Genomic DNA, 25,780 nt, shown 5'->3' on the forward strand with positions numbered 1-25,780 from the left:
TTGGGGATACTGACATGCTGGCGGTGTGCGCTCTTGCAGGAATGGACATCGAGTCTCTGACGCTGTTCCCCAATATGACCACGGACTGCACACCGGTGGCGGTAAAATCGCGATGCTACTCACGAGCTTACGCACAATTTATTGCGCAAGAAATGGCCCAGCTCTTAAGGGAAGGTATCATAGAACCCAGCCGGTCGCCATGGCGAGCCCAGGTCTTGGTGGTGCGAAGTGAAGCGCACCGCAAACGCATGGTAATCGACTATTCTCAGACGGTTAATCGATTTACACAGCTGGACGCATACCCCCTTCCGGGGATGGACGCCCTGGTTCGACAGGTTGCCCAGTACTCAGTCTATAGCACTCTCGATCTTCGTAGTGCATATCATCAGATCCCCATCTCCGGGGCTGACCGCATCTATACCGCCTTTGAATCGGGTCAAAGGTTATACCAGTTCACCCGATTACCTTTTGGGGTGACGAACGGGTTCGCCTGTTTTCAGAAGGCTATGGATGACCTCATCGCTAAGGAGAACTTGACCGATGTCTTTGTATATCTGGACAATCTTACGGTTTGTGGGCATGACCAGGGGCATCATGATGCGAATCTGAAGCGCTTCCTTGAGGTCACGCAGAAGTATCGCCTAACCATGAATGAGGCTGCTTGAATAACCATGAATGAATGAGACAAAGTTGTGGAACTGCTTGATTTTCACAACAGTATACATCTGCCTTTAAAAGAAAAATCGGATGTACATTCATCAAACTTTGACGACAATGCAATAGGGACATTGCAGTGGAAATCATTACCAACTATTCTAAAGAACTAATGTTGCTCTGCTGTTAAGGGATATCTCAAGGGAAGCATACCTACGGGTTCTCTTGCTGGAAGAGCAGAACCAGATGGAATTAAAGTAAGATGGAAGAGATATATGGAAATACTGTTGAATGCAGAGAATGAATGGGATGGCAACAGAGAGAGTAACCCAGTTTTAGGGCCGGCAGAGAAGATAACCAAGAAGGAAGTTGAGGAAGCGATAAAAGCAATGAAGAGGAGAAAAGTGGGAGGGCCGACGGGAGTTGTTGGAGATATGTTGAAGGCAGCGGGAAATTGGGATGTGAAGAGAATGACAGAGATATGCAATCTGGTGGTGAAAGAAGGCCGCATTCCAGTGGATTGGGAACTGAGTACACTCGTCCCTATATACAAGGGGAAATGTGACCCTCTGGAGTGTGGCTCGTATCGAGCGATAAAGTTATTGGAGCATGGAATGAAGGTAATGGAAAGGGTGTTGGAGAGGAGGATAAGGAAGAAAGTGAAGATTGATGAATTGCAGTTTGGATTTATGTCAGGAAGAGGCACGACAGACGCGCTTTTTATTGTGAGGCAGTTGCAGGAGAAGTACATGTAGAAGAGGAAGAAGTTGTTTCTTGGGTTTGTTGATGTGGAGAAAGCATTCGATAGGGTTCCACGTGAAGTAGTGACATAGGCATTGAGGAAGTTAGGAGTGGAGGAATGGTTGATCAGAGTAGTGATGGCAATGTACAAAAGAGTGCGCAGAGCTGTAAGGATGAAGGACGGGAACAGTGGTGAGTTTGAGGTGAAGGTGGGAGTGCATCAGGGGTCGGTACTAAGTCCACTACTATTTGTAGCTGTGATGGAGGTGCTGGCTCGGAACGTAAAGGAGGGTTTACCGTGGGAGTTGTTGTATAGCAGATGATCTGGTGTTGATTGCAAAATGTATGGATGGACTGAAGTAGAAGATTTACATTTGGAAGGAATGTATGGAGACAAAAGGTCTGAAGGTGAATATCGGAAAAACGAAGGTGATGGCAAGTGGTAAAGCATGTGGTGAGGTGGAAAGAACTGGGAAGTGGCCGTGTGCTGTGTGGAGGAAGGGTGTCGGAGTGAATTCCATTCAATGTACAATGTGCGCTGAGTGGGTTCATCAAAAATGTAGTGGTTTGAGTGGGTCATTAACCAGTGTGGCAGCTACATTCAAGTGTAAGGTGTGCACAGAGTGAGCTGCAGATGGAGGAATTGTTGAGTTGGATATTGGAGACGGCGTGAAGCTGGAAGGTGTGAAAACATTTTGTTACCTAGGAAACATGCTGAATGGAGAAGGTGGATCAGACTCGGCAATGGTTGCTAGAGTGAGATGTGCATGGAACAAGTTTGGGAACTGAGTGGTGTGCTGACGAGGAGGGGAGTGTCGTTGAAGCTGAAGGGAAAGGTGTATGCTGCATGTGTGAGAAGTGTTATGATTTATGGGGGCGAGACATGGGTAATGAACGTAGAGCAGCAACGAAAGCTGGAAAGGGTGGAAATGCGAATGGTTCGGTGGATGTGTGGAGTATCATTGAGAGAGAGTAAGACAAATGATGAATTGCGAAAGATGATGGGAATAGAGCCTGTGATTGATGCTGTGAAGAGAAACAGTTTGAGATGGTTTGATCATGTGTTGAGGAAGGATGAAAGTGACTGGTTGAGAAGAGTGATGGAAATGAATGTAGAAGGAAGTAGAGGACGGGGAAGACCGAGAAAGACTTGGATAAAGATGGTCAAAGAAGAAATGTGGGCAAGGGGGTTAACAAGGGGAGATGCAGAAAATAGGGCAAAATGGAGAAGATTGTCATGGGGACCGCAAGGCTAACCCCTGCTCTTGCAGGGAAAATGGCCTTAAAATGCATGTTGTTTGTTGTTTTTTTGACCTTAAAATGCCTGTATATGCTATTGACCTGAGTGCTCAAAAGAAAAGTATAAAATTCAATAGAGTAGATGTTTTATATATTTTGTTATGGATTCAACCTATCGATTTTATTAAGTAGCGTACTCCAGCGTACTGGATCTTCACCAAAATTTTAGCATTTCGTCCTTGTCGCATACCCAACCTCTCCAACAGATTTAGTCTGAATCCGTCCACAACTTTTTGAAATATCCTGTTCACAAACAGACAGACAGAGGTGAAATCATAACCTCCAACCACCTTCGGTGGTGGTGGGAAAATGTTGAAAATGAATTTAAAAAAAGAAGAGATTGAGAAACAAATTTGTGGAAGTTTTTTTTTTTTCTTCTTCTTTTCTTTTGTATACAGAATCGAGGCTCGTGAAAGAGCTAACATTTATCACACAAACAAAATCAAACAGACAAACAAAATATATGAAAAGATTTTTAAAGAAAGATTTAAAAGAAAAGATGGTGGAAGGTAAACATCGATTTTGCTCAAAAGCTTTAGTCTGCCAGATAAAGCAAGATTGCGACTTGGAGGTATGCTTTCTTCTTTTACTAAGACAGGTGGTAAATTAACGGGAAGAGTCAATGAAACATATATTTATCCTAAATTAATGATGTCTATTCATGAATTCTTTTGTGTCTTCATGAAATTCATGAAATAATTTGTCAAGAATACATCCAATTTAGAAATTTAAAAACATTGTGAAAAATTGAATGTTGAAATGTAGTTATTTGTATGAGAGATTATTTAACTCGGTTGTCTATGAATACTGAAAATATTGTTATGAATTTAGAATTTTTCATGTCAATATTTTTGGGTTATACATTACTTTCTTTTTGCCGGTCAGCCAAAACTTTTTTTTATCATGACAATAATTTGATAAATGGATGGATATCCATCCCTTGAGATACACCAAAGATAGAACCATGTTTTTAAAATGTCATTTTGCATTTACATCAATGAAAAAAAATGATGTCATAAAAATGTTTCATTGTTGAGATGAAAAAATATGCATTTATGCGTTGTTAGGGTTAGGGTTAGGGTTAGGTAATTATAGATTTTAAGAAGTTTATAAAAAATTTTAAGTTTATAAACATAATTGTTCACAAATTTGGAATTGAAATCTTGTATCTGAAAAGTGAGATAAACACCCTTCTTTAAGAATTTCATAATTACGAAGACCATCAATATCAAAATAATATTTACCTTGATTATTATAACTCCAGACTGAATGAGAACCATTCCCTTTGGGATTTTTTATGCCTTTGTCTGTGTAAAAAAGGATGCACATGAGTATGGCATTTGTAAGGATACAATCTGCATGGCCAAGAGAGTGTACAAGGCAAATAAAAGAGTGTCCAAATGCAACGTACCCATGGAAGTAATTGTATATTCTTCTTTACATTATAACATTATTTTGAGCAGACATTAAATTGCAACAAAAGCAGATGAAAGTTTTATTTTTGGCTTTTCAATGTTTTTACATTTTGCAAAAAGTGCAAAACACTGCACGTTATGTTTTTATCATCAATGAGAAAAATTAGCAACCCAATGTATACAACTGTCAAATAACATTTGTTTCATATAATTGTTCATTTCCATTTACCTTTTCCCATAATATTCCTTTTATTTCCATGATGTTGCAGTGATGTTATATTTGAGTAAACATGTGAATGATGAGTATTTTAAATTGAAACCCAATGGATAAATCGCAAGTCATAATTATGTGTTGATTCACATAGTATTACTAATATTATATGACATTCCCAGTTCCAATAATATTATTTTTACTTCCTGTATTGCAGCAGCGACCGTCACACGATGAGTGAGTATTGCTTTTGGTCTCTGCAAACTGCAGATTTTAAAATGACTTCGGCCTTGAGGTCAACTGGAGAAAGAAAAACAAATGTTCAATATGATGTAAACATTTTCATCCAAATAAAATTGAATGCATTTTATATACAGTAAATGATTGAGGGTTATGCTTCTATTTTGGTCAGACTTGATCATATTAATTGTAAAGTTATTTCAATTGTCTTGATTCACAATAGCACATATTCATTGTCATTGTTTATGGAAAAAAAACATAGTCTGGATTGAGGATAAGCCACGACTTATTGCTTTAAAAGTAAGATTAAGAAACAAATATGATGAGAGATTGCATTGCAAAAAAACAAACAAAAGAAAATTGTCTGAATATTCCAATCATTGGAGACATTACCAGTCGTAGTTGAGGAGAAGAGTGGATTTTGAGGGGGATGGACGTTTGACACAATAGCAAACAATCCCCAAAAGTATTCCCACTCCAAGGAGAGCTCCAAGGGTACCAAACAGGATCTTGAACAAGTTTGTGTCAACGTTACACCCTGTACACTTCTGTTTATCGGTGCAGGCAGGATCACAACTGGGAGGAGAAAAAATTGATAATTACAGAAGATGAAGGCAATTCACGGCTCCTCAAGATCTGTACACCTGCTCTCCTCTGTGTCGATCAAATCCACTCAACCTCCTTTGCTTCTCTTCCCCATGAGCCTCGATTTTGCATCTTTTAAAAACCAAGACCCCTCCTTCCCCAAACTTATATAAAGCACGTGTGATTTGCAGTACTGGGTAAATATAAGCACACTCAGGACAGTGCATTTTGAGGTTGGGTGGGGACTGCGTGCGCTCAAACATTTTTCTGTTTTGCAAAATGATTCATAATTTAAGAAGTAAAGCTGCTTTTAACAGTCGTCTGGAATAAAGTGAGTAATATAAGACAATATATACAAGCTGAATCAAAGAAACATGATGGCATCTTTGTTGAGGAATAAAAAAAGAGGTATTCGGTAGCAAAGAAAAACAAAAGTTTGAAAATGAAGGCAGAATACTTAATAGTTTTGCGAGTACAATTTTTGCCTTGAGACAGAATCTTAGATCATAGCAACTGGAGAAACCAACTTTACCTGCAATTTGGGCCAGTTTCCAGGTGTGTGCAATTTCCATGATTGTTACAGTAAGAAGTATCATCGCAGGGTGATTTGCAGAAAACTCCGGTGCTATCGAATAAGACAATATATCCCTCGTACTTGGTGTTGCACTGAAACACCTCGTCCAGATTCTCTCTTGGAACTGTGATCGGAACAAAGTGAGATTTGTATTCAGCTTTTGTTTAGATTTCTACGAAATACTCTTGAAACATTATTCATAGAATTATTAGCACAGTACATTGATAAACATGCTTTGTGAAATCACACAATTAGCTTCCTGAATAATCAGGTACATCTTACCATTTGTTTGATTAACTTCTCCTCTCAGGGTCATCTTTTCTTGCCGGGTGGCCCGTACTTGGCTCCTGAACTTGTTTTTGATATCATTTTTGAGTCTGCCATTGTAGACTTTGTTGATGTTATCATTGTTATAATTAAACTTTGCTTTCACAGGATAATCGTTGGTTGTGCCTTCCCTGCTCCAATGATAAAGACAATAAAACAGGAACGTGTTTTAACGACATCAAAAGAACAATAAATCAAATATTCAAATGCACATTATTGATCCATAAACATTGTTGTTTCTTACTTGAGTGGAGAAACACTGACATGGTTAAACCCAGAGAGGTTTCCGAATCGCTCACGTAACTGCAATACAGGATTGAGAATAATCACCAATCATATGCAATATTCAACTTGTGAACTACACAGTATAGACATGATTTGGATAGAATGGAGGCCGAATGGCATGGACTACTATATCTCAGAGCTTGTGGATATAATTTTAACGGCGTAGCCCATAGGACAAAGCCGTCTAGAATAGTGTTTGTATGTATGTATGTATGTATGTATGTATGTATGTATCTATGGATGTATGTATGTATGTGTATTTATGTATGTATGTATGTATGTATGTATGTATGTATGTATGTATGTATGTATGTGTATGACCCCTCAAACATATACCAATCAGAACTGAGGATCTGGTCACATGACAGGGTGATGTGATTATGTTTGATGTCATTACGGCGGTACGGTGGCTGACTCTCCACATACCGCCATTTTGATTTATATACAGTTCATGCCGAACATATTGTCGAACCTGTCATATATCACAATCGCCATGCCAGTAGACGTGAAGGAAGCTCATTCATGGCTATTGGAAGTGCTTGACTGCAGTTATTTTGTCCAAAAGCTGTGCTTCCAAATATTAAGACTTGGGTGTCAATAGTTTTGTCAATGCCATTTCTTTTTATTTTCTGATTTCAAAGGATATATGAAGTTCTGAATCAAAAACAAAAGTTCTGTAATATTCACAGTGAAATAAAGAATTGTAGAGACCAAATACTTTTGTCAATTTCAATGTATTTTTAGAGAAAATTATGAGTTATTTGAAAACAGTGCAAGCGTGCCAATATTTTTGCCCACAACAGTATATGCACGCACTCACACAAACACACACACACAATTTTTATTTTTTTTTGGATACAAGATCGAGGCTCGTGCAAGAGCTAACATTAATCACAAAAAAAAAAAACAGACACGTAAAACATATAATAATAAAGGGAGCGGGAGACAAGATGGGGAGAGAGAGGGAAGCACACAAGAACAATAGCAGATAACAGGGACATCGGGAGATGGCTTGGGGGGAGGAGGCATGCGAAGGCAGATTGGGTGGGAGGGGGGGGGGTGGAAGAGGTATAAAACACATGGACACTGCAAGGACTTCCAGGAAAGAAGTCAGTATTTCAAGAAAGTGGAAGTGAGGTGAATTAACAGGGGTAAAAAGATCAAGGTTTTTGATGGGGGAAGATAAGAGATGGTGGTGAACAGCTGTTTTAAAGACCTGGAGGGAGGAGTGGGATTGAAGGGAGTGGGGGAGTTTGTTCCAGAGGCGGGAGAAAAGAGGAATAAAGGAGTGAAGGTGAGCAGAGAGTCTTGATTTTGGCAGTTTCACCAGAAGAGGGTTGCAGGCAGATCTTGTGTGACCTGTAGGAATATTTGGGGGACAGAGCACAGATAGAGCTGGAGGAGCTAGGCCGGAGAGGGGTCGGTAGAAACAGAAAGACCACCAACCTGCCTGCGGTGGGTGAGTGAAAGGCATTTAGAGTTAGCTTCATCGCGAGAGATTCCAATGATTCTGAAAGCTTTGGTTTCTACAGCGTGAAGCCGAGCTAGGTGTGAGGCAGGAGCACGAGCACAGAGGGGAGAGCAGTATTCCATTGAGCTGCAGATGAAACCCTTGTATGTGGTGAGGAACTCAGGTGTGCTGAGAAAGGACTTCGCATGACGGAGGATGCCCAGTCGGCGACTGGCTTTGGAAGCCAGCTTGGAAATGTAGTTTTCCCAGGAAAGATCATGGCAGATAGTGAGATCCAAACGCTTGAGTGACAGAACGTCTTGGAGAGGATTGTTCAGAACGTAGATGGGAGGGTTGTCTTTTCGGAGACACAGAGTGAGAGTGTGAGATTTGTCAGGATTGAAAGACCTGTTCCACTTGTTTGACCAGTCTGTCATTTTTTCCAGGTCTGCAGAGAATGAGGAGGCTGCAGACTGCCGATCTGAGGGATGAGGTGTGGAGCGCAGAGAGTGGAGTCATCAGCATAGAGATAGAGAGGATTTTCCAGAGAGTCGTAGAGATCATTGATGAAGACCAGAAAAGGCACAGGGCCCAGAACACTGCCTTGGGGAACTCCAGCCTGAACAGGAAGGGAAGATGAGAGAAATCCATTCAGGGCCACACATTGACTACAACCAGAGAGGAAGTCTGCAAGCCATGTGTGGAGATTTCCATGGATACCACAGGAGGAGAGTTTGGTGAGCAGAGCGGTGTGCCAGACCGTATCGAAGGCATGTGATATGTCAAGGGAGACAGCCCTTATTTCCTGTTTGGCATTGACAACATCCATCCATTGTTGAGACAGAATGATTTCATTGTTGAGTTGAGACAGAATGAACAGACATTGTTGAGTTGAGATTATATGTGCATGACACACAGTTAGTCCGATTTTTGATGACTTTTCTATGGACATCATCGCAATTCACCCTTTTCATGGAAGACGCCATTGCTGGACAAATATAGCGCTTGTTGTGACAATACTGGATGATGATTGGCTGTAGTCCATGGGCCAGAGCAGATATCGGTACCACCTGGGAGGACCAAACCAAAGTAGTACTAAAATGTTTATAGGGTTGATATGAGTGTAATAAGATATGATAGCCTTTTGAGATAGGTAGCTTTGTCAATAATTTTTAAAACTAATTTTTTTGTCATTAGCACCATTGTGTAATTTGCAAAAAATGAAAGATACGCCAGTGTCAAATTTCTATCTCCACCAATGTGGATTAAAACAATGCAAATAAGATTATTTCCTTTTGATTAAAAAGCAAAATGCAAAATAAATGTGATTCACACTATTTTTTACATTGTATTGTGTTTACTGCCTGCAATAATTGTATTTATCTTCAGCTGGAAACTTAACATTTTGAATTACAGGTAGATTTAAGCGTTTTTTTTTCACCAATTATACTTATATTATCTTTTCTTTCAAAACTAATATCTTAACCAATATTATCTTTTTGTATGTTGCAGATAGTGTTGTACAGTGATCAGAGTGATGTCGATGGATCAAGGTACCACCCTGCCGAAGAAGCGGCCGTGCACAAACTGTCTTATTCATTGCTCAGACGATGACTCTGATTCCCTGGTGACATTGAGGGACCTGGATTCATGGAAGGCTTTGCTCCGGGCTGCAGAGATCAGACAGCATGCCCCAGTCCTTGACTTGGCAAAAGGACTAAAAGAAGGGGAAGTACCTCAGGTACAGTACCATCGCAAATGCCGCAGCATGTTTACCATGAAGAAGTCTTTGGACTCGATCCTCTCCAAAGGTGCCAGTGCTGAACCCACAGAAGCTGCTTCCAGAAGATCATCATCCAGGACCAGGGATGCACCAAGTAGGCCTACTTCAAGACTGTATGACAAGATCTGGCCGAAATACATCAAAGGACAAAAATCAAGGGAACCTCTTATGCAGTGTCTTGAGTTACGAGCAGACGACACCATCCGCAAGGCGGCAATAAATAAATGTGATCTAAGAGTGCTTGCATTGCTGAGCAGAGACCTAGTTGCCGCAGAGGGGAATTACCACAAGACGTGCTACAAAGAGTACACAAGAAGAGTGTCTTCTACCAGCTCTTCAGAAGTACAACAGGAAGAGAGTGAGGCAGCAGATTATGAGGAGACAGAGAGACAAGCCTATGAGGAACTGTTCATGCATGTGAGGACTGAATTCCTCCCAAACCCTAAAATATTGCCTTTAACAGACCTCACAGCCAGGCTTGAGAGATCCATGAACTCCCATGGCATCACCAAGATCAAACCCTCGACAAAGAAGCATGTTCGTCGCAAGCTTGAAAGTGAGCTGGAAGGGTCACTTCACTTTGTCTCAAATGAGAAAGGAAGGGTGCTTCTCTATCCAGACAGCCTGTCAATGGATGACCTTGTCAAGGAAGCCCACAACATGAAGCAAGATCTACGTGAAGCACAGTCTATCAAATCCATGGATGTCCTCACCAAAGCAGCCATACAGCTGAGGAATCAGATCAAGAAACAAGATGTCCAACAGTCATGGCCACCTGATACACAGAAAAGTGTCATCCCTGAAGCTGTCACAAAGTTCCTGTATACCCTGCTGACTGGGGATACTGAGTGTGCAAATCCCTCTGAAAGAGTCCAGCGTCTTGCTGCTTCTTTTGGCAGTGATCTAGTCTTTGCTGTCACCTGTGGCAAGACTAAGCCACCCAAGCACATACTCCTCCCATTTGCTGTGAAGTCACTGACAGGAAACACAGAACTGATACGAAGTCTGAATCGTCTTGGCCATGCTATTTCCTACTCCCAAGTAGAGGAGATTGACACAGCTCTTTGTGTCCAGAAGCTGGAACGCTCAGCAGAGGACATACCACTGCCAGAAGACATGCATCCTGGTGTGTTTACCACCCTGGCCTGGGATAACATTGACCGTCTTGAAGAGACACTGAGTGGAGAAGGCACCTCTCACAGGGTCAATGGCATTGCTGTCCAACCCAAAGTTGCAGGGCCCATGCCACAGAAGGTCCTGCCTGCAGTCAGCAAATCCAAGAAGAGGAGCATCAGTCCTGCCCCATTGATGCTACCAACCTACAATGTTGGACAGCGAACTGGGCCACCTAAGACTGAGACCCTTGATTCCGACACAAACAAAGAAGTTCAAGATGCAAAGAAGAAGAACCATGTATGGCTCCTGACTCGAATGTCATATCCTGAGAACCAGACCATAAGCAGCTGGACAGGGTTCAACATCCAGATCCGCAATGATGTGACAGTGATCCAGGACACTGTGAGCTACCTTCCCACAATCAATGCTCCTGCAACTGAGATGTCAACTGTGAATGACGTACTGGAGCAAACACTTGGCATCATGCAGTCCTTACAGCTCAACAAGATCGTCTGTGTGTTTGACCAAGCACTCTTTGCCAAGGCTGCTGAGATAGTGTGGAAACATGACACATTCAAGAACATCATCATCAGGATGGGCGTCTTCCACACAATCTGCAACCTCCTGTCCATCCTAGGGAAGAGATTCGAAGATGCAGGACTCAGAGATGTGTTTGTTGAATCAGGTGTCATTGCAGAAGGGTCTGTGGCTGGGCTGATGGAAGGTCACAGGTACAACCGGGCAGTTAGAGCACACAAGACTGCATATGAAGCACTGATAAGGCTTGCCTGGAAAGGCTTCCTTCTGTGGATAGAGAACACTCATCCTGAAGACAGCCAACACCTATAAGAAGCCCTGAAGAGCATTGGAGAGTTCCACAACAATGTTTGCCAAGCATCCTTCCAGGACCTGCTTCAGGATGAATCATGCACACGTATCTTGGAGCTGTTCGAAACCTAGCTGAACTCCCTCAGAGATGAGAACAGCCTTGCAGCCTTCTGGATGTCTTACCTAGACATGGTGGAGATTATGCTGGGCCTCATCCGAGCATCTCGAGAAGGTAACTGGATGCTTCACCTGGCAGCTATTCGAGAGATGATTCCCTGGTGCTTTGCCTATGACAAGGTGAACTACGCCCGGTTCCTGACCTACTACTATGCCACAATGTCTCGGCTACCCAAGAAACATCCTGACATCCATGCCCACTTTATGCAAGGTGGGTTTTCTGTGCAGATCGGCTGCAAGAATCCCTTTGGGCGGATACCTGTGGACCAGACGATCGAAGAGACTGTCAACAAGGACACCCAGACACCTAGAGGCACAAAAGGGTTCAGCCTGAAACCTGGAGCTGTGGCTAGATACTACCTGACATCTGAGTACCGAAGCACTTATATGAGACAGCTAAGGGACATGGTTCATGTAGGCCAACATGACAACTTCAGTCATCCTGACCTACAGATGCCAAGAATCAGAAGAGATGAGGCTGACATCCAGTCCATGGTTCCACTGATGGAAACCAGCTGGTTGAATCCATTCAACCTTGACCATGGAGAGCTTGTCAGTCTGTCAACTGGTGCGGTGGCCCCAGCAGAAGTTGCCAAGGACCTTCTCGACGCCCACAAGGTAGGAGAGGAGGCATATCAAACATTCAAACAAGAGCGCTTGGAAGCAGCTGCCCCAGCTACAACGTTTCATGACAAGATGTCAAAGAAGAAGCTGAAGACGTTTTCAGACACCAGGAAGAAGTCATCAAAGCTGACAGGAAACTGTTTGGCCAGATGATACTTGTTGCCAAAAGCAGGAAACTACACATGAGTGACGTGCTGGCTCATCCACTGGGGCCCCTGCCATGGGCTCTGGCCAATGGTGATGGGTCTCTCCGCAAGACCAACAAAGCTGCCCTTGCCAGGGAGTTGGAAAAGAATGTTTCTCCAGCAGAAGTCATCCCAGCCCTCAGCAACAGTCATTGATGGGATGAGCCTAGTCCATAAACTGAAAGGAAATGAAAAGACCTTCTCACAGCTGGCAGAATCAGCACTGTCTCAAGTCCTCCACGAAGGTGGAAAGAGCCACCGCATTGATGTCGTCTTCGATGTCTACAGAGACACATCCATCAAAAATGCGGAAAGGGTCAACAGGGGAGGAGACACAGCATTGCAGTTCAAGACCATAGCACCTGGGCACAACATTCAACAGTGGAGAAAGTTCATCTCCAGTTCATCAAACAAGACCAGCTTGATCGAGTTCCTTGTGCAGACGTGGAAGGGGCCAGAACACAGGCAGAAGCTTGACAACAAGTTACTGTATGTGACCTGTGGACATCAATGTTACAAACTGTCGAAAGAGCACTGGGAGGAGGCCACAGAGCTAAAGTCCTCACAGGAAGAAGCTGACACCCGCATCTTACTACATGGTGTTCATGCAGCAGAATCTGGCATCAGGTCCGTTGTGATCAGTGCAGAAGACACAGATGTCCTCGTGCTGTGCCTGGCTGTTGCCAAGTCCATCCCATGTCCCATGTACATGAAGTGCGGAACCAAGGCCAGGACAAGATACCTTGACATCCAGAAGCTGAGCCATGCTCTGGGAGGTGAGGTGTGTGAGGCACTGATTGGTATGCATGGCTACACAGGCTGTGATACAGTCAGCGCATTTGCTGGACGTGGCAAGTTGGCTGCCTTCAAGCGAATGAAGTCTGACAAGACCTATCTGGAGGCCTTTGCTGAACTTGGTCAGTCATGGGAGGTATCTGGGGAGCTGTTCAGTAAACTCCAAAAGGTCACCTGCCATCTCTACGTGCCTTCTGCACAGACTGCCACAGTCAACAAGCTTCGCTACCAACTGTTCTGTGCGAGACGTGGTGAAGTGGAGTCTAGCCAGCTGCCTCCCTGTGAGGACTGTCTCTTCCTGCATGCCCTCCGTGCGAACTATCAAGCGGCCATCTGGAGGAGATGTTTGCAGAGTCACCCATTCATCCCTGACCCCAAGGACTGTGGTTGGACCACAGATGAAGAGGGCAAGCTTGCTCTGCAGTGGATGCGTGGATCACCTGCACCAGAAGCTGTGCTCCAGTTGCTGTCCTGCAAATGTGTGCGCTCATGCAAACTACTGGACTGTACCTGCCTGGCATATAGCTTGAAGTGCACAGACATGTGCAAACTACAAACCTGCACCAACCAAGCCAGAGAAAAAGAGCTGGAAGTGGGGTTGTCAGACTCGGACACTGATGATGACACTGATTAACTTGGCAGTGTACAGTCAAGTATGAGAGTGTGTATCACGGTAACAGAAATTTCAATTTTGACTTGGGTTATTAAGTGATGACATGATAAGTGACATATTGGTTTTATTTTATTATTTAGGCTTTTCTAAACAGAATAAGGGTGTGAATCCATGTAAATATAAAAAGTTCTTTGAAATGACATTGCCAGAAGTAACAACATTGAGTGAATGAACACATTTATTTCAATTTACCTTCAAGTGTGTGAAACATCCCAGTTCATAAAAAGACACATTTTAAGATTGTTTTCGACTGAAAAATAACTCAAAATGTACTTTTGACTCTTTCCTAACTATCTTAATAAAGTTGTTATTCTTAGAGTAAAGTACAAGGAAAAACGTGTGTTTCGTCTTTTTTGCGCAGGGTATGTTTACATATGAGGTGATAACCACCATTAAGCTACTCATCTACAAAGGCTATCATACCAAAATGTAAACTAGGGACATCTAGCAAGCTGAAAATAGCAATTTGGTTTGGTCCCTCTGGGTGGTACCAATATGTGAAAATTGGGGTCTGGGCTCAAGGACTACTGGGTGTAAGTACTACTATGCAGCGGATCAATTAACTGTACTCACGATGACTATACTATGAGAAAATAATGCTGATTATTAACGGAAACTACTTCGTGTTGGACAAAATTCATGATTGGAACTTTTTATATTGATGAGAAAATATGTTTCTGAAATGTATTCAAGCGAAATAAGTTGCACCCTTTTAATGGAATGAAACTGAATGAAAGCTCAGACCTGCACATGGCCTAATATGGTGAAGATGAAATCGCTGGCATCTTGTACATTAACAGAGGTTACCCATGGTGGGGTGATGCTGCCAATATAGCAACGACTCATCTTCTATGCAGATCTATGCTTTTCTTGCATAATATAACGTGTACATGTTCATTGTCAAGTTTTCCGCACCCTCTTTGTTGTATTATGAAGGTTCTCAGTACCGTTTAAGACCTTGTAGACCCTTTTGGTATTATGTTTTACCATTACGAGTCCTGCCACTTGATGTTGTTCAATATTGTGTACCGCTCCTTTCCTATGCCATATCCAGGCACTGCATAACGTCATTGCCAGGCACCGAAGGGGGCCTGGCAATGACGCACGCTGAAAGGGAGGACTCAGTTTTCCCTCCGGTTTCATTCTTGTTTGTTTGTTTGTCTGGGCGATATCTCAGCCATCCTTTGAGCTCAGAAGCTGAAATTTCGGCACAATAGTGAGGATGTGCTTTGGCAAAAACGCTATTTTGTTTTTGATTAATCAATTAATTGATTTGTTTCTTAATTATTATTGATTTGTACAAATTGCCGGTGTGTACCCCGGTTTAGAATAGGTACACCGTATCCCTGCGTGTCGTAATAGGCGACTAAAAAGGGTTGGCGTCAGGAAGGGCATCCGGCCATAAAAACATTGCCTCAAAAAGAGAACAATGACAATTACAACTACAGATGGGCAGGGTACAGCCCGAAGTACCCCGTGGGGGACCCCATTCCCTCTCGTCAAAATTCAAGGTAGGGAACCTGATCGAAGCAAGGGAGGAAATCACTCCATTTATGATGACGAAACGTCTGATGCCCGACGTGGAGATCGGTTTCTGAGGTTTGGGACATGGAATGTCAGGACAATGACAGGGAGATCAGGAGAAGTGGTGGAAGTATTGGTCAGAAGAAGAGTGGACATATGTTGTGTGCAGGAGACGAGATGGAAGGGAAGTGGTGTGAGAATGGTGAAGGGTAGGCAGGGACAGATATACAAGTTTGTGTTTCAAGGGTGCCCAGAAGGCGTGAATGGTGTTGGTGTCCTGTTTTCTGAGGCGTTTATAGACAGTGTGGTGAGTGTGACAACAGTGAGTGAAAGGTTGATGATGGTGAACATGATGATGGGAAAGCTCTTGGTGAACATCATCTCAGGATATGCTTCACAGGTTGGTCGGAGCGATGAAGAGAAGGACAAGTTCTGGTGTGCGATAGAGAAGCTGATGGAAAACGTGAAAGATGAGGAAGTTGTTGTAGTAGGAGGAGACCTAAATGGACATGTGGGAAGGAGTATGGACGGTGAGGGAGTTCATGGGGGTTAAGGATATGGTGTGAGAAATGGAGAAGGTGAAAGGATTTTGGAGTTTGCTGATGGAGCTGATTTGTTGATTTGTAATACTCAGTTCCAGAAAGAGGATAATAAGCTTGTTACATACACGTCAGGTGGGTCGACGACAACCGTTGACTACCTGCTGGTGTGTCGGCGAGAAAGGGGGCACCTCCGGGACACAAAGGTGATCCCGGAGGAGGAGGCTGTATCACAGCACTACTTGGTTGTCTGCGACATAAGGGTGAAAGGTGCGAGGAGAGCACGGCGGGTGAAGTACCAACCGAGAATGAAGGTGTGGAGGTTGAAAGAGGTGACAGTGAGGGAGGCATTAAAAGAGAGGCTGAGTAGGGTAGAGGATGATGTGGTTGAGCTTGAAAGTGGTTGGGTGTCAATGAAAGATAGTCTGTTGGGAGCCGTTGGTGAGGTATGTGGATGGACAAAAGGACCACCGAGGTACTCGGAAACATGGTGGTGGGATGATGAAGTTGGAAAGAAGATTGACGAGAAGAGGAAGAAGTTCAAGGAGTGGCAGAAGGCGAAGGGGATGGGGGCAGAAAAGGCAGCGCATGAAAGTTATAAGGCAGCGAAGAAGGCTGCAAAGAAAGAGGTAGCATAGGCGCAGGAGGCATGTAGGAAAATGTTCGGAGAACACTTGGATTTGGAAGAGGGTCAGAGAGCGGTATTCAGGATTGCAAAGCAATAGTGAAAGAGAGGTGTGATGTGATGGGGGTGAGTAGCTTGAAGGATGAAATGGGACAAATTGTTGTGGACCCAGATGGAAGTAAAGGAAGATGGAAAAGATATATGGAAATGCTGTTGAATACAGAGAATGAATGGGATGGCAACATAGAGAGTAACCCAGTTTTAGGAACGGCAGAGAAGATAACCGAGAAGGAAGTTGAGGAAGCGATAAAAGCAATGAAGAGTAGAAAAGCGGGAGTGCCGACGGGAGTTGTGGGAGATATGTTGAAGGCAGCAGGAAATTGGGGTGTGAAGCGAATGACAGAGATCTGTAATCTGGTGGTGAAAGAAGGCCACTTTCCAGTGGATTGGGAACTTAGTACCCTCGTCCCTCTATACAAAGGGAAAGCTAACCCTCTGGACTGTGGCTCGTATCGAGCGATAGTTATTGGAGCATGGAATGAAGGTATTGGAAAGGGTGTTGGAGAGGAGGATAAGGAAGAAAGTGAAGATTGACGAAATGCAGTTTGCATTTATGCCAGGAAGAAGAACGACAGACGTGCTTTTTATTGTGAGGCAGTTGCAGTAGAAGTACATGGAGAAGAGGAAGAAGTTGTTTCTTGGGTTTGTTGATCTGGAGAAAGCATTCGATAGGGTTCCATGTGAAGTAGTGACATGGGCATTGAGGAAGTTAGGGTTGGAGGAAAGGTTGATCAGAGTAGTGATGGCAATGTACAAAAGAGCACGCACAGCTGTAAGGACGAAGGACGGGAACAGTGGTGAGTTTGAGGTGAAGCTGGGAGTGCATCAGGGGTCGGTACTAAGTCCACTACTATTTGTAGCTGTGATGGATGTGCTGGCTCGACGTAAAGGAGGGTTTAACGTGGGAGTTGTTGTATGCAGATAATCTGGTGTTGATTGCAGAAAGTATGGATGGACTGAAGGAGAAGATGAACAGGTGGAAGGAATGCATGAAGACAAAAGGTCTGAAGGTGAATATCGGAAAAACGAAGGTGATGGCAAGTGGTAAAGCATGTGGTGAGGTGGAAAGAACTGGGAAGTGGCCGTGTGCTGTGTGAGGAAGGGTGTCGGAGTGAATTCCATTCAATGTGCAATGTGCGCTGAGTGGGTTCATCAAAAATGTCGTGGTTTGAGAGGGTCATTAACCAGTGTGGCAGCTACATTCAAGTGTAAGGTGTGCACAGAGGGAGCTGCAGATGGAGGAAATGTTGAGTTGGATCTCGGAGACGGCATGAAGCTGAAAGGTGTGAAAACATTTTGTTACCTCGGAGACATGCTGAATGGAGAAGGTGGATGAGACTCGGCAACGGTTGCTGGAGTGAGATGTGCATGGAAGAAGTTTCGGGAACTGAGTGGCGTGCTGACGAGGAGGGGAGTGTCGTTGAAGCTGAAGGGAAAGGTGTATGCTGCATGTGTGAGAAGTGTTATGATTTATGGGAGCGAGACATGGGTAATGAACGTAGAGCAGCAACGAAGACTGGAAAGGGTGGAAATGTGAATGGTTCGGTGGATGTGTGGAGTATCGTTGAGAGAGAGGAAGACAAATGATGAACCGTGAAAGATGATGGGTATAGAGCCTGTGATTGATGCTGTGAAGAGAAACAGTTTGAGATGGTTTGGTCATGTGTTGAGGAAGGATGAAAGTGACTGGTTGAGAAGAGTGATGGAAATGAATGTAGAAGGAAGTAGAGGACGGGGAAGACCGAGAAAGACTTGGCTAAAGATGGTCGAAGAAGAAATGCGGGCAAGGGGGTTAACAAGGGGAGATGCAGAAAATAGGGCAAAATGGAGAAGATTGTCATGGGGACTGCAAGGCTAACCCCCGCTCTCGCAGGGAAAATGGCCTTAAAATGCCTGTTGCAGTACAAAGTACTTATTTATTTCATTTCTCATCTGGGCAATATCTCAGGCACCTTTTGAGCTAGGAAGCTGATATTTGGAATGACAATGATCAAGTGATTTGGCTGTAAAGGCTATTTTTGATGAATCAATTAATCGATAAATTATTTAATTATTCCATTGAAGACGTAATGAATTAATTTTTTTAAAGTTGCAGATTTGGATGAAATGGTGGTGGTTCAGGTATTCTGTTAGCCAATTGATTAATTATTTTATGACAATTATTTATTTATTTTCATTGTTAATCATTTATTTATTTTCTTTCTCATCAGCGAAATATCTGTCAACTTTTGAGCTAGGAAGCTGATATTTGGACATGACAGTGACCAAGAGATGTTGCTAGAAAGGATATTTTGATTTATGGTTTAATCAATTAATCGATTAATTAATCAGTTAATTATTTACTTTTTTCGATTGATGACTTATTTAATTAATTTTCAAAAAGTTGCAGCTTCGGATGAAGCACTGATGGTTTCGGTATGCTATTAGCCAATTGATTAAGAAAATAGTTTGATGATCATTGTTTATTATTTATTGTTTCATATATAATATTTGATTATTAAACATTGTTTAATATTTTGATATTTTCATTATGCAATTAATGAATCAATTATTGTGCACCTCTCCCTTCCAATACAGTCTATGGGCTGCACGGTGGTATCACCAGGCACCAAAGGCACGCCAGCAATGCCACGCTGGAGGATATTTATTTATTTGGCATGGGGTCGGTGTACTTTGAATGTTTCTGTGCTTGTTAGTCCCCTACCAGTGTACACCGGAGGGGACTATAGGTTTGCACTCTGTCCCTCCGTCTTTCAGTCTGTCAGTCTGTCCGTCCGTCACGCAAAGAACAGTTTTCCGGACTTTTTTTCTAAACTCTTAATGCTAATGATTTCAAACTTGGTAAATGGTTTCCTCATGATACGTTACAGATCAAGTTCGAACTGCACGACGTTTCGATCATTTTTGACAAAGTTATGGCACTTTGAACTTTGGTAATTTCCCCAACAGTCTTCTGGCAGACTGCCGATAGGGGACATGTATTGCAGCGCAATACTCAGAATGCTTGTTTTATTTTAATTTTTTTAAATCATTTTGTGCAATGGAAATCTGCAGTATTTGTAAATGGTCTTCAGTGTTTTATTTCATCATTTGTAACATAATTATACAAGCATCATGCCTAACTTGTTGACTTTTGTTATTAGTCCCCTTCCGGTGTACACCGGAGGGGACTATAGGTTTGCATTCCGTCCCTCCGTTTGTCAGTCTGTCAGTCTGTCAGTCTGTCAGTCTGTCAGTCCGTCACGCAAAGAACAGTTTTCTGGACTTTTTTTTCTAAACTTGGTACAATGGTTTCCTCATGATAAGTTAAAGATCAAGTTCGAACTTCACGACGTTTCGATAATTTTTGACAAAGTTATGGCACTCTGAACTTTGGTAATTTCCCCAACAGTTTTCCGGACGACAGACTGCCGGTAGGGGACATGTATTGTAGCGCAATACTCAGAATGCTTGTTATGTGTGAAGAATATATGTACTCAGTATTGCTTCTTTTTTATTCACTCTTTTCGTTTTGTTTTTTTTAGCTTTTGGCTAGGGCTGCCTCTCAGTCCTTCAAACCCGAGCTTCTTGCCAACAGTTTAAATTAAAACAATAAAGAGCAATCAGACATCATCGACCCTCGCTAAGACTTTTTTTCGTGTGGTGTATTTTGTGTGGCAAATAAGTGGAAGGATGTACTAAATGAAAGGTCGTTGATTGCAAATGAAAACTCGAAATTGTCTAAATTGTCTCGATATAAATATGTAAAAGTCAAAGGTCTGAAAAGTTGGAAAGGTCAAATGGTCTGAAGGTCGAAAAGTTCAAAAGTCGAAAGGTCTGAAATTGTCAAAATGGGTCTAAAGGGTTGGAATTGTCTGAAGGGGTCGAAAGGGTCTTAAAACATAAAAGGATCTGAAGGTCAAAGGGGTCTACATGGTATTACAAGGTCTGAAAGGTGTGAAGGTATAAAGGGTAGAGGGGTCTTAGGGTATTCGGGGTTCTAAAGAGTCAAAAAGGATCGAAAGGGTCCTATAGGTCTAATAGTTATAAAGGGTGTAACGAGGTCCATGGGGGTTTCAGAGTCTTCTGGCTCTAAACGATCTTAGTGATCTAAAGGGTCTTAAAGGCTATTAGGGGTCTGAAGGATCATAGGGGTCTTAAGGGTTTACAAGGTCTTAAACGGTCTTCAAGGGTCTAAAGGGTCTTCAAGGTCATAAAGCATGTTTGGGTTCTCAAAGGGTGTAAGCCTTAGACTCTAAGGGCTTTAAAGGCTCCAAAGAGTTGTAGGTGTCTTAGAGCCTTCATGGGTCTCCATGGTCTTTTGGGTCATAGGATTCTAAAGGGTCTAATGTAATTCATACAATAAAGTACTGACGTTCTGTGCGGACAACCAGACAGACAGACAAACAAACGGACCCAAATGCCACACCCTCTCCTCTGGTGAGTGTAATCAGGATCTAACGGTCCAGTGAAACCTTCAGATAGGCACATGTTTAAAGAAGGCTGAAATGTGGAAAATGACATTTTTGGGTGGGATCATATTCCAGTGATTTTTCCAGATATCCCCTCGGATCTCTCCAGAATTTTTACATGTGATGGAGGACATATTCAGGAGTATAAAACAGCAGAGATTCGTTTTGTTGCAATTTGTTCAAGGTTGACCAAAGACTTTTCATGAAATGCCTGAACTAGTCTGGTAATCTGGCTCTAAAATGCTGCATGTGACAAACAGTGCTGTTCCCACTGCCAAAGCCCCCAATAAATAAATATCAAATTCTGACAAAAATAAGAACGTATCTTGTAAAAATCATGGAAAACAAAAACTTTCTTGTGATCTACGTCAGATAGAGGTATGTAGATATGTTTGTGGAATCATACCATGGTTTCTTGTTGTGACGTGTCCGGGTCGGTCGAACCAAATCGCACGGTCATGTCAAATTCCACTTTTGGTGCATCTGAAAGCAAAATAATCCAAGTCAAATACTGCAAGAGGCAAAACGTGTTCTATTTGGCCATTAACCTGACACCACTCAGGTTGAATAACTATACTTTTCTAACTGGCTCAATCCCCCAACAACACTTCCCCTTCCCTTCCCCACAATCTTCATTTCCACCTTTATAATCTTCACTCAAATAATCTCTCAGATAATCATGGTTACTCCAACAGGAAAACTGGTCAGTCATGATAATAAATGTTGAAAAGAGATCATCTTGTGCACAGACAGTTAATGTGAAAGTTAATTCCACGAGGTGAAAACGGTGATAAATTTGCTTCTGGAAGGTTTCCACTTATTTCGAAATACAAACACATAACGAAGTTATTAATGGGTTTTCTTGGTTACAAAATCGAACCCAAGATGGATGGTCCATTAGAGTTCCAATCTAAACCCAATTGCTCATGAGGCAAATAGCTCAGGTTCAAATCCCATATATCATGTATGTGCCCATTGTCTACTAATGTCCTTGAATGAAAAGCACATATTTGTGTACGAATCTCTGTGCCCTTCATGTGATAGAGGTACAAACAAGCTCCTGTACGATCGTTCAGAGTAAGTATAAATAATATTCGAGGTTATGAAATTATGGGATTTAAAGTTTGCGTGGACTTTCTTTTTCAAAGATTGTCGTGGTGTTGAAATAGTTTCGTGGTGTTCAGACGAAATTTGGCGGAGAGGTTCGGTACGTGACAAGGACGAAATGATTAGATTTTGGTGAAAATTGGGATACGGATCTGGATTCGAGAATTTTTAAAGTGATTCTTCACCATTGAGAGACAAGGCCAAAAATGATATATGGCAGGATATTTCAAAAAGTTGTGAACGAATTATGACTAAACTTGGTGGATGACTTGGTTCGGCAACAAGAAAAAGCCGATTAGATTTTGGTTCAGGTCCGAATCTAGAAACTGTTTAACCTGGCAGAGGTATGTGCTCCACCGAGTGCCGTTCTAGTTTACTCTTGTATTTTTCTGCCTAACTGTTCTCTCTCTATTTTTAATACATTATCCTTGCACTGTGACAATACATTATTTCAATACATTGTCCTTGTAAGATTTTACATGAACCTCAATCATTGCATGAAAGGGCTGCCATGATGGCCTAGAGAAAGGCACACTCAACTCTAAGCCTTCCAGCCTGGGTTTGAATCCCAACCCAGGTATAAACTGTCAACCCGGTGTTTCAGAGGCAGGGTTATTCATCAATGTGTGTGCCGTCCCTCTGATGGGCATTAAACAGGCATCCCATCTGCTGGCATTAGTTGGTGGATGTAAAATATCCCACGGTGTCATCGCATAGAGTCGGCGAGCTATCGCTGGCACCATGGACAAATTCCAAATTCCTGTCCTAAGCAGCAGAGGGCATTGCATCAGCGGCACAGCCATGCCCCCTGCCAAACATGCTACCACACAAACTTGTGTTGCATACGAATGAAAAAGAAGATTACATGAAAAACTAGAATGGCACTCTTCGAATAAGTTAATTACGGGCATCCCATTCGAAAAACTTGAGTCGTTCTCGAGTTATAGACCTATTACAGACTTTGACCTTTGACCTATTGAGCACAAAATCTAATAAGTTCATCTTCACATCTTTCTACATTACTGTACCAAATTTGGTCAAAATCCCATCACTGGTTCACAAGTTATCGCGGTAACAGTATTTCTACCTGACATGACCTCTGACCTTTAGCCTTTGACCTCGTGACCCCAAAATCTAATCAGTTCATCTCTGCCTCGTTATACATACCTGCACCAAGTTTGACTAAGATCACTTTCGTAAAAATAATCACTCGGACAACAAATAATTTCATTAAAAGTTTGACTCATTGTGGTGAAAAATAAAATCTTAGGTGAGGAGACAAGAACCACTGAAAATACACAATCAAGTTTATTTACAATCAATATTCCAATTACTTTGGGACAAATAACTTTACCAAATTAATTAATTTCACTTCTTTCTTGTGAACTATATATCTCTTATTCCTTTTGCATAGCTTCATTTTTCATATCAACAAAGTGATAATAAATGCCAAATCCCGACCGTAATCCAAGCCCATAACCTTACCTTGACGGAGCACAGCAGCGACAATATCTGCTCCCAGTTCACATTTGCTGCCCGTGTAGGCTGAGCCACAATTGCAGATGGCGGTGCAGGTAGCGTCACATGAACAGGTTCCACCGTTCAGGCAGGGGTTCCACTCTGTGCACCTCTTTGGACACTTTTCCACATCACAACTCTCTGAAAATGGAGATTGAAAAAGCAGATTTTGAATTCGCATTTTATGACCACGAGAGACACTGTTTGTCTTCATCCACAGACCTGATGTGACTCGGTAAATATTCTGAGAAGTTTATGAAAATTTTAGAATGTTTTTTCTTTGTAAAATAATTATATCCTTATAAAAATGTCATGTATAAAGTCCACTGATGTCTAATAATGTCATCGTGGGGCACGTGATCATCTGGAAACAAGCTTCTCCACATCATAGTGAACTTTATATTCATTTTATGTTTATATTTTCAGTGAATAAAAGTTCTTATATTTTAATCATGTAAATATACAACCAGCTTCGAGGAAAGCCTAAGCATCATCCTTTAATCAAAGGAAGTTTCTCAATGAAGATCAGGTAAATAAGCATTTAATATTACATTATTGTATGCTTCACTTACTATCAGTTCTGAAAATATTGTTCATTTTCAACAATGTACAATAAATATTAACAGCGCAATAATTTGCCAAAAGAAAACAGAGCTTTGTAATATGGGCAATCTACTATTTAAAACAAATGCACAGAGTGGAAGGTGTGATCGGATTGAAGGTTAGGGACCAGGTACGATGGGTACCAAAGGTCCTACATTTGATCAAAAAATACTTGTACTTGTCACTTCACCAGAGCTCCTTGAAAGGTTTAGATGGAAGACGTTTCCTCGATGGAGATTGTAAATCGGATGAGATCTCGGTTCATCATTTTATGCCACAGTAAAATTGAGCCAACATGGAATGGAGAAATCTTAGTCTCCACCACCAAAAAAATTCAAGGTACAGCGCTCAGACAGGAAGGTGAAGGTTATACTTACTGGTGGAAATATAGTGTTTTGGGACCTTAACAGGTTAAATCCAGTCAAACTTCATGAATGTGAGAAAAACACAGTGCAAATTACAACAGGAATTGTTATGTAATTAAAGAAGACAAGTAAGACACAGAGGATGTCCCAGTATATGTAGTTACATGGTGTCACTAAACTGCACCGTAACACATTCCCACAGCAAATGCAATCACGACTCGAGTGGAGGTCGGTAAGGAAGTCCCAATCTATATGTACAACTTTTCGGGGGGGGGAGAAAACCCGACTTTCTTGCCGCTGTCCTCTGGAGTGGTTGTTTCAAGTAGATCATCGTAGCAGATTTCATCGATGTAGATCGTAGTAGATCACAGCAGCAGATTTCGTCGATGTAGATTGTAGTAGATTACAGCAGCAAATTTCATCGATGTAGATCGTAGTAGATCACAGCAGCAGATTTTGGCGATGTAGATTGTCGTAGATTACAGCACCAAATTTCATCGATGTAGATTGTAGCAGATCACAGCAGCATATTTAGTCGATGGAGATTATAGTCAATCATCGCAGCATAGATCATAGAGCCTGGTGTTGGCTTAGCGGTTAGGGTGCCGGCTTGGGATCCTAGGATCCTGGGTTTGAATCCCGGTCGATTGCTGAATTAACACGAGGGGGGTTGACTCAGCCTGTCATACTTCCGAGGTCAGCAAATTGAGTACCAGTTCGCTGGTAATTCCCTGTGTGTCGCAAGAGGGGACAAACAGGGTTGGCGGCAGGAAGGGCATCCGGCCTTAAAACATTGCTTCACAAAGGGGACCAAGGTGCCCGAAAAAGGCCAACCCCTGCTCTGCGGGGGGAAAATGGCCTCTAAAGGTGTTTTTTTTTTATAGCAGCAGATTTCGTCGATGTAGATCGTAGTGGATTACAGCAGAAGCTTTAGTCGATGCAGGTTATAGTCGATCATAGCAGCAGATTTCGTCGATGTAGATCATCGTAGCTCACCACATCAGACTTCAGTCGATGACAGACTAC

General features: G+C 42.4%; 2 protein-coding genes across 2 annotated transcripts in view; both read right to left on the reverse strand.

The window, feature by feature from the left end:
- LOC137425804 (fibronectin-like) overlaps nt 1–25,780 on the reverse strand; it is a 1,588,206-nt gene that overhangs the window by 1,200,974 nt on the left and 361,452 nt on the right. The window lies entirely within an intron of this gene.
- Nucleotides 4,176–25,780, reverse strand: part of LOC137424485 (uncharacterized) — a 72,569-nt gene continuing 50,964 nt past the window's right edge. The window contains exons 16-22 of the mRNA XM_078775082.1: nt 23,754–23,927; nt 21,568–21,644; nt 6,291–6,349; nt 6,002–6,177; nt 5,678–5,843; nt 4,954–5,136; nt 4,176–4,620 (exon numbers count right to left, since the gene is read on the reverse strand). Coding sequence (XP_078631208.1) covers nt 4,617–4,620; nt 4,954–5,136; nt 5,678–5,843; nt 6,002–6,177; nt 6,291–6,349; nt 21,568–21,644; nt 23,754–23,927 — 839 coding nt within the window. The 3' untranslated portion in view covers nt 4,176–4,616. The remainder of the gene's footprint in view (nt 4,621–4,953; nt 5,137–5,677; nt 5,844–6,001; nt 6,178–6,290; nt 6,350–21,567; nt 21,645–23,753; nt 23,928–25,780) is intronic.

This window comes from Myxine glutinosa, chromosome 4 (genome assembly GCF_964187855.1).
Source record: "Myxine glutinosa chromosome 4, kmMyxGlut1.1, whole genome shotgun sequence".
NCBI lineage: Eukaryota > Metazoa > Chordata > Myxini > Myxiniformes > Myxinidae > Myxine > Myxine glutinosa.